The 10,086-nt window shown below is 44.1% G+C and overlaps 1 protein-coding gene across 1 annotated transcript; it reads right to left on the bottom strand.

Moving 5' to 3' along the window:
• Positions 1-276: 276 nt before the first annotated feature.
• Positions 277-1,956, bottom strand: LOC119652186. Its single transcript, XM_038056130.1, has one exon. It carries the CDS (start codon positions 1,954-1,956, stop codon positions 277-279), a length of 1,680 nt encoding a protein of 559 aa, XP_037912058.1.
• Positions 1,957-10,086: the final 8,130 nt, after the last annotated feature.

Below are 10,086 nucleotides of genomic sequence, written 5' to 3' on the forward strand. Positions count from 1 at the left end.
CGAAGAGTGAGTTGGCAAGGTTACCAACGATATTTAGAGCTCCTCTTTTATGTCTTCGTGACATTTCGTTATTGAATGGCCGTAACAGTTCGTTATTAACTGCTATATCGCTTAAGAGATGGTTAAGCTGCATTGTGGTGGCTAAACAGGAGTTATTGTTGTGTAGTTGGTTACAAATATTGTGAAGTCTCGCAATTCCTGTTTGTAGGTTGTCCATGTTCTTCAAGTATGATGTGAGGTTGTAATAGATTATCAAATTCCAATCGTTCAAGATCTTCAGGCGGCTCCGAAATTTTCGAAGTAGATACCTGGTGGGGATTGGAAAGGGGTGATCCGTGCTGGGTTGGCTAGAACGGGTAGGATTAAACTAGTCCAACTAGCAGGTTTACGGGGGAGTGCGAAATTCTCTTCTGCTTCACTCTTGAACATCGAGTTGCTTCTGAGTTTTGCGTGCAAGTATCTATAATCCGTTCCTTTAATGAAGTTGGGGTTTTTTGCTGCGAGGAGTCTTCGGTGTAGTTCGGTTCTACCGGTAACGGTGTTATGAATTGCTCTCTGTAAGACTCCTGACGATGTTTTTATCTCTGCTATTCTTATTAGACCATCTCGACCTTTTATCCCCTTTATTATTCGCCCCAATCTCCACTGCAGAACGGGAATATTGTCTTCTTTGATAGCCACCAGCATTCCAGGTTTTACGTTTTCGCAGCTCTGTTTCCATTTTTGACGCTGTTGCAGTTCCGACAAATATTCGCCTGACCATCTTTGCCAGAATCTATTCTTTATGTCGTTGATTTCCTTCCATCTTTGCGGTAAATTTGCCTTTACTGCTTGGGCATGTACATCAACTGGGTTCGTTAGTGGTTCCCCAATTAAGAAATGGCCTGGAGTTAATGCCGTAAGGTCTCTGGCCTCGGATGATAGAGATGTCAGTGGCCTTGAATTCAAAATAGCCTCGACTTCGATTATTAAAGTTGCCATTTCTTCATACGTAAGTTTTGCTGGAGACATGTTTCTGATTAAAAACTGTTTGGCAGATTTTACTGCCGCCTCCCACAGGCCACCGAAATGAGGGGATCTTGGTGGAATAAAATGAAAATCAATACCCTTGGGTGTGTAAAAATTGATTAGTTGTTCTTGGGATTGTTCCCCGTATATGCTTTCGTTTAATTCTGCTAGTTGATTTTTGGCGCCCACAAAGTTAGTTGCATTGTCGCAATATAGATTTCGACAATGTCTTCTACGCCCAATGAAACGTTTCAGCGCATTGATGAAGGCTTCTGTCGTTAGATTCGTCACTAGTTCCAGATGCACCGCCTTTGTTGCAAAGCAACAAAAAACAGCAAGGTACGCCTTTTGCGGACGATTGCCTCTCCCCTTCAAGTGAATCCATAGAGGGCCGGCGAAGTGGATACCAATATTCGTGAATGGTCTGGCTGGTTGTACTCGATGGGCGGGCAGGTTTCCCATGAGCTGCGTCATGAGTTTTGGTTTCGCTCTTGCGGATTTCATACAGCTCTGCACGATAGATCTGATGGTTGCTTTGCCCTTGATAGGCCAACATCGTTGTCTCGCTATTGCCAATAAGGCTTGGGGTCCGGCGTGAAGATGATTATGGTGCAGATCATTTAAAATCAATCGAGTTACGTAATGGCCGTAAGGAAGCATGATCGGGTGTTTGGTATCATAAGTTAAATTTGAAGCTTCAAGCCGACCGCCGACTCTCAAAAGTCCGAATTCGTCTAAGAATGGATGCAGACTACTCAATGGATCGCTGTTGTTTAATTGCTTGTTACATGTTAGTTGCTGCATAGATTCTCGATACACATCCCATTGAGCTTCCTTTACTATTACTCGCAAGGCTTCCTCCATTTCGCTTGCAGTTAAGAGCGATTTTTCTCGTTCCTTGTGATTCGTTGTTCGTGCATTTCTAACGAACCGTAGCACATGTGCCATTATGCGTTGCAGTCGTTGAAAAGAGTTTTGATGGTCGATTTGATTGATAAGGGAAATTGAGTCCTTCACCATGGCCAATACCCTTTTTGAACGTTTTTTCTCCAAGGTGGTATCTACACTATGAAACCTTTCCGGCCAGCACTCTTCAGTCCCATGAAGAAATATAGGCCCATAGAACCAGAGGGCATAATTCTGCAGTTTTCCAGGAGCGACACCTCTCGATACCAAATCTGCTGGATTCTCCTTTGAATGTATGTGCCTCCATTGCTTGGGTGAGGAATTTTGTTGCATAGCAGCGATTCGATTAGCCACGAACGTATAAAATGACGATGCTTCCGCATTGATCGAATTTAGGACAATTTCGGAATCGGTCCAGTAAAAGCAATTATAGTCTGGAATTTCTATGTCCCGTTTAAGCCGATGAATGAGTTCAGCTGCTAGCCTTGCTGCACACAATTGCAATCTTGGTAGGGTCACTCGTTTCAATGGTGCCACTTTCGACTTTGCACATAAAAGACGAACTGTGCGAACCCCATCTGACTGAATAGCTCGTAAATATACCGCTGCCTTTTCCGAAGCGTCCGAAAAGACATGTATAACCGTATTTTTTCAGGTACCTTCCCCCCAAATATGTGACGAGGTACCTTAGTTTGATTCAGCCCCTGCAAGTCATTATGATATCTTGACCATTCCGCCTGTAGTTCTAAAGGAATTTCTTCATCATCATGAACGGCGCAACAACCGGTATCCGGTCTAGGCCTGCTTTAATAAGGAACTCCACACATCCCGGTTTTGCGCCGAGGTCCACCAATTCGATATCCCTAAAAGCTGTCTGGCGTCCTGGCCCACGCCATCGCTCCATCTTAGGCAGGGTCTGCCTCGTCTTCTTTTTCTACCATAGATATTGCCCTTATCGACTCTCCGGGTGGGATCATCTTCATCCATACGGATTAAGTGACCCGCCCACCGTAACCTATTGAGCCGGATTTTATCCACAACCGGCCGGTCATGGTATCGCTCATAGATTTCGTCATTGCGTAGGCTACGGAATCGTCCATCCTCATGCAGGGGCCCAAAAATTCTTCGGAGGATTCTTCTCTCGAACGCGGCCAAGAGTTCGCAATTTTTCTTGCTAAGAACCCAAGTTTCCGAGGAATATATGAGGACTGGCAAAATCATAGTCTTGTACAGTAAGAGCTTTGACCCTATGGTGAGACGTTTCGAGCGGAACAGTCTTTGTAAGCTGAAATAGGCTCTGCTGGCTGACAACAACCGTGCGCGGATTTCATCATCGTACCTGTTATCGGTTGTGATTTTCGACCCTAGAAAGGAGAAATTGTCGACGGTCTCAAAGTTGTATTCTCCTATCCTTATTCTTCCCGTTTGACCAGCGCGGTATGATGTTGTTGGTTGGTTCGTTTTCGGTGCTGACGTTGCCACCATATATTTTGTCTTGCCTTCATTGATGTGCAGCCCAAGATCTCGCACCGCCTGCTCGATCTGGATGAAGGCAGTTTGTACATCTCGGGTGGTTCTTCCCATGATGTTGATATCGTCAGGATAGGCCAGTAGTTGGGTGGACTTGAAGAGGATCGTACCTCTTGCATTTACCTCAGCATCACGGATCACTTTCTCGAGGGCCAGGTTAAAGACGACGCATGATAGCGCATCCCCTTGTCGTAGACCGTTGTTGATGTCGAATGGTCTTGAGAGTGATCCTGCTGCTTTTATCTGGCCTCGCACATTGGTCAGGGTCAGCCTAGTCAGTCTTATTAACTTCGTCGGGATACCGAATTCTCTCATGGCCGTGTACAGTTTTACCCTGGCTATGCTATCATAGGCGGCTTTAAAGTCGATGAACAGATGGTGCAACTGTTGTCCATATTCCAACAGTTTTTCCATCGCTTGCCGCAGAGAGAAAATCTGATCTGTTGCTGATTTGCCTGGAGTGAAGCCTCTTTGGTATGGGCGTATGGGGCTATCCGGCCCAGTAAGATAGTGGAGAATATCTTATAGATGGTACTCAGCAACGTGATACCTCTATAATTGCTGCACTGTGTGATATCTCCCTTTTTATGTATGAGACAGATAATGCCTCGTTGCCAATCGTCAGGCATTGATTCCCTGTCCCATACCATGAGCACAAGTTGATGAACCACTTGGTGTAACTGGTTGCCTCCATATTTAACCAATTCGGCTGTAATTCCATCGGCTCCTGGTGACTTATGATTTTTTAGCCGATGAATTGCACGGACTGTTTCTACTACTTAGTAGTTAGTAGAATTTCTTCACCCCAACCTATTTTGAGACTCCACAGCCTTTGAAGGAAGATTTTAGCAGTAAGTGTAACTGGTGCCATCAATCCTAGCGGATCGAACAGATGAGCGATATCTGATAGCGGTGATCTCTTTGTTAAATTCCGTGTATGGGCATCTAATTTGAAATTCATCTGTCTTAGGAGTCCAAACTAATCCTAGTGTCTTCACGTTTTCCTCCCTTTCTTGGGTTTTGTCCAGTTGAAGTGCCTGATCTTCAACAGGAATGTTGTTTAAAAGATTCTTGTTGTATGCACACCACTTTCGAAGCTTAAAGCCGGCCGATTGCAAGATTGTGCGAAGTTGATGTTGCGTCTCAATAGCTTCTGTCAAGGTGTTTGCACCTGACATCACATCGTCCATATAAAAATCCCGTCTTAATGCAGTCGAACCGGATGGGTATTTATGCGTTGTCTGTGATGACAATTCTTGTAGGCATTTGGTGGCTAGATATGGTGCAGAGGAAGTACCATATGTGACCGTGTTCAGCTGATAACATCTTATAGGTTCATTAGGCTCATCTCGCCATAGAATTAGTTGAAATCTCTTGTATTCCTCTGACACCTGGACTTGCCGATACATCTTTTCAATGTCAGCAGTAAAACCAAAGCGAGGCAGATGAAATCGTACGAGAATGGTAAATAATTCGGATTGGATGGTAGGGCCTGTAGCAAGTACATTGTGCAAACTGTATCCAGAAGAGGTTTACGAAGAGGCGTCAAAAACTACTCCAAGTTTAGTGGTGGTGCTCTCTGGCTTCAGAACGCTATGATGGGGAAGAAAGTAATGAAGACTCGGAATATTTCCTTCATCTATTTCTGTCATATACCCCGGTTGCTTGTATTCGTCCATAAATTTATTTTACTGTTTGCGTAGTTCTGGGTTTCGTGCTAATCTCCATTCTAATTTGAAAAGTCGCCTCTCCGCATTGCTCCTAGATTTGCCGACATGAAAACCCTAGTTAGGCTTTTCACGGGACACTGCTCCTTAAACTACCATATGGAAAAGGTTGGGGTGGTGGTTTCTTCTATGTGCAGCCCCGGCCTCTTCAGATCTCAAACAAAGATACCTTGGTAAGGTTTTCTTCAATGAGGAGTCTGCACACTCTCTGCCTCTGGAGAATGTGCTCAGATTCGCTAAAGCCTGCGTACGACATAGGCGGGAAGCCATTGAATAGACGATTTACGTGGATAGTACAATGGCCTGAGTGCTCGGAGCTGCGGCTCCTTCCAGTAAACTAAAACTAAACCCACCCGGATCAATGTCAATTGTGCAGTAGGGACCTTCCATCCGGGGTGCCGATATTAATACAATCTTGATATCCTATTCCCGGAGAGAGACCCTCAGGTCAGCCGAGTTGCATTCAAAGTGCTGTAGATTCGTCTAGTTTGGTGTGGGCAAAGTTGGTCCTCGTCTGTCTGTCAATCTTCGCTCCCTCCAACAACTCATTGGCGGCATTGACTGAGTCCAAGTCTTCTTCTTTTGCTTTAGTGACTCAATTACTACGATATGTTACTAGAAGTTAAGTAAACATTTGTGATTTTTGTGTCATATTTAGTCGATCAATTTTCTGGGTATGCGACCATATGTCCGGCGAATAATTATGATAAGCCTGAATCGGTTCTGGAATTCAATTCTATTCTGATGTAAATTATACAAATATCCCTCCTTACGTGCAATTCTCACAATGGCTATCTGGACCTCCAGAACCCAATGTTCATCAATCTGTGTCCACGAACTACGAAGGCATTACTCACTTCAGAGGCACACATTATGAAATCATCCTGGGAAAAGAAAAGGAGTAGACAAAGAGACGAAAAGCGTTAAGGATCATTTCAAAATGGCCCAAACTGGCTTGGTCATACGTCTATAACCCGATTATTGGTACACCCTGAGGGATATTGTCGAAAAGGAGATTAATGGTGTACATGACGAGGGACGGTGGACTTACCTTGTGCACTGTTGTACTGAAAATTTCGTCAAAATACAAAATCTCGTTCACAACAGTAGCATGTCTGCCTGCTCGTATCCTATAGAAATCCTTGGAGTAAAGTCCTACATTGTGCGGCTCAATATTCCAAGAAAATTGAATCTGATTTGTTTCCGAAAGTAATGAATAATAAGTAAGATTACGTTCTATCTACTTGAACATTCATTGTCCTATTTTTGAACCTAAAGAAAATTCGGAAAATTGGGTCGAAATATATCAAGTCTGCGTGAGCCATTATCCTCTTTTCAATGTAATTATCTCCCTAAACGTGGAAAACGCTTACGTGGGCAGAAAGCATTAATAATTGCCAAAAATGATGAATAGAAGGTTCCCTTGGCAAAATGAATAACGCGTACTTGAAGATATCGATGCCTTAATAGAGTTATTGGATTGTGATTCAGTCACGAGCCTCCCTCCCTAAGGACCGGGTACGCTTAGACTTAAGTACCGAAAAGATACAATTCGTCTTCAAGTTTTGAAACCTAATTAACTCCCCGCCCAGCTTGCAGGAAATGTTAAAATATTATGAAAAGGAATTGTGCGTATCAATCAATTTTATCTAATCCATGCTTAAAAATTTCCACAGGACTAAGAAAAGTCAAAGTCATTAGACTTGAAAACGCTTTGGATCTGAACTTATCGCAAGTAAGGGGATGAAAAAGGATTATGTAGGCAGCTTGGATCTCAATTTGGGAGGCTTTTTCGCTTATCATTGATGATTTATTTAATTACCTTCGATGGGTTCCTTCACGTTGACTTATTTCTTATTTTCCACCGCTTAATTTTCTTTTGTTCCAGAGATAACTTCAATCAAGCGTTCGTTCATGCTTCAAGACGGTGCGGGCTCTGAAAATCGGAAAATGAGGAAGAGAGCAGCAAACTTAAATCTTTCGCTCTGTTTGCGTATTTGAAAGGTTTATTTCTAAGAAGTTGTTGAGCTTAGGGAATTCTTGGGAAGAACTTATCACTGTCAATGGAAATGAAGGGGATTTCTAAGGATTTCTGGGAAATTATCAGAAGAAGGGAATTGATTATTATCTTTGTTTTCGAACAGGCGGAAAAGCGGATGGTATTTTTTTGGCGTCCTTTGATATTTGCGACGTGTACCTTGGATCAAAGGATTTTCACTGAACTGTTGTTTGAACATCTGATTGTAGATCTAAATAAGATTGAAGAGGATGTATACCTGATTTGATAAAAGGTAAAATTCAATTTGGATGAAAATTTTGAGTCTTAGCTAGTCTTGCTCTTCAACAAAATTTTGAAATCGGTGAATGGAAATGAAACAGGACAAAAAGATAGATAGATAGATTCTACGCTTTATTGTAGGAAGAGGACGTTCAAAAAGCTGAGGCGGAAGGGGTAGTCCACACGAGGAGATTTTTTTTTTTAAGGATAGGGAACGTGTGAATTTACGGTCCGTCTTCTCAACGGCGAAACAATCGCCGTCACGGAATGGTGACCAGATCACGGAGCAGTACTCGAGGATACTTCCCACGGAAGAGTTGGAGAGAACTAAAGAGTCCAAATCAGGCGAGAGTGAAGTATAAAACCCGACAATTTTGCAGCTCGATTAGTAACTTGTAAGCAGTTCTAAATTTGCCTCGCAAACACAGGGTGCATAGCTGTTCGCTTATGTTTTCAAAGCCGATAACAGCAGGTTTCATTTTTTGGCTGACTAAGAAACCTACTCCGAGCAAATGATTTGCTAGATGTCCACTATAATATATGGTGTAGTGGCATCTCCTGTAACGCTGTTACGTCAGTCCTATATTGTGACAGGGTATCGGCTAGCTGCTCAGCAGCATTCAGTCTGAACAGGGAGCGTACGTTCCATCAGAAAATGCGCAAGTGGTTATTCCATTTACGTTGCCGAGTTCATCGTTGTGTTGTCAGTCCAGTCCGAGGCTCCTTTTGTGGTTTTGTAACAAGTCGTTTTCCGTGCAAGGTTTTCACCCAATCCCCCACCTTGAGGACCAGTTGGTACAATTTGTCCCATTTTTAGGTGGCGGAGTCTCGCCTTCATCCTTCTCCGTCCGCAACCTTTCATTAAGAAAGAGTTCCCAGCGGTCACCCCGTGGGGGTCGATATAGGGTTTGGTAGTAGAGCTGTTGGTGCTTGTTCAGCAGACGATCCATCGGGGGTACCAATCCACGTTTTGCCTTGCGACTATGACGACGACTATGGTGAGACGTTTCGAGCGGAACAGTCTTTGTAAGCTGAAATAGGCTCTGTTGGCTGACAACAACCGTGCGCGGATTTCATCATCGTAGTTGTTATCGGTTGTGATTTTCGACCCTAGATAGGAGAAATTGTCAACGGTCACAAAGTTGTATTCTCCTTTCCTTATTCTTCTTCGTGTTTGTATTTGACCAGTGCGGTTTGATGTTGTTGGTTGATTCGTCTTCGGTGCTGACGTTGCCACCATATATTTTGTCTTGCCTTCATTGATGTGCAGCCCAAGATCTCGCGCCGCCTGCTCGATCTGGATGAAGGCAGTTTGTACATCTCGGGTGGTTCTTCCCATGATGTCGATATCATCAGCATAGGCCAGTAGTTGGGTGGACTTGAAGAGGATCGTACCTCTTACATTTACCTCAGCATCACAGATCACTTTCTCGAGGGCCAGGTTAAAGAGGACGCATGATAGGGCATCCCCATGTCGTAGACCGTTGTTGATGTCGAATGAGAGTGATCCTGCTGCTTTTATCTAGCCTCGCACATTGGTCAGGGTCAGCCTAGTCTCTCTTATTAATTTCGTGGGGTACCGAATTCTCTCATGGCCGTGTACAGTTTTACCCTGGCTACGCTATCGTAGGCGGCTTTAAAGTCGATGAATAGATGGTGCCACTGTTGTCCATATTTCAACAGTTTTTCCATCGCTTGCCGCAGAGAGAAAATCTGATCTGTTGCTGATTTGCTGGAGTGCAGCCTCTTTGGTATGGGCCATGATGTTCTGAGCGTACGGGGCTATCCGGCCTAGCAAGATAGTGGAGAATATCTTATAGATGGTACTCAGCAACGTAATACCTCTATAATTGCTGCACTGTGTGATATCTCTCTTTTTATGTATGAGACAGATAGTGCCTCGTTGCCAATCTTCAGGCATTGACTCGCTGTCCCATACCTTGAGCACAAGTTGATGAACCACTTGGTGTAACTGGTCGCCTCCATATTTAACCAATTCGGCTGTAATTCCATCGGCTCCTGGCGACTTATGATTTTTTATCCGATGAATTGCACGGACTGTTTCTCCTAAACTTGGTGGTGGCAGTATTTGTCCGTCGTCTTCAGTTGGCGGGACATCCAACTCGCCGATGTTCTGGTTGTTCAGTAGCTCATCAAAGTACTCAACCCATCGCTCTAATATGCCCATTCTGTCGGAAATCAGATTTCCCTCTTTGTCTCGGCAGGATGAGCATCGAGGTGTATAAGGCTTCATCCTGCTGACTTGTTGGTAAAACTTGCGCGCCTGGTGCGGTTGCTCCCTGTACTTTTCTAGTTCACAGACTTGTTGGTTTTCCCAGGCTTCCTTTTTCGGTCTTTGAAGTCGCTTCTCCACTCGACGGAATTCGTGATAAGTCTCTGCGCGTGCCCGCGTTCTTTGAGAATGCAACATTAGTCGATATGCGGAATTCTTCCGTTCCGTTGCTAGCTTACCTTCATCATCAAACCAGCCGTTCCGACTCCTTTTGCGGCTGGGGCCAAGTATGTTTGTGGCCGTATCCATGATAACGTTCTTGAGGTGATTGTGAAGATCATTTGTTGATGCTTCATCTCCAGGTCCTCTGTTGACTGCGGTTATTGCGGCATCCATTTCCCTCT

The sequence above is a fragment of the Hermetia illucens genome, chromosome 3 (assembly GCF_905115235.1).
Source record: "Hermetia illucens chromosome 3, iHerIll2.2.curated.20191125, whole genome shotgun sequence".
Taxonomy (NCBI): Eukaryota; Metazoa; Arthropoda; class Insecta; order Diptera; family Stratiomyidae; genus Hermetia; species Hermetia illucens.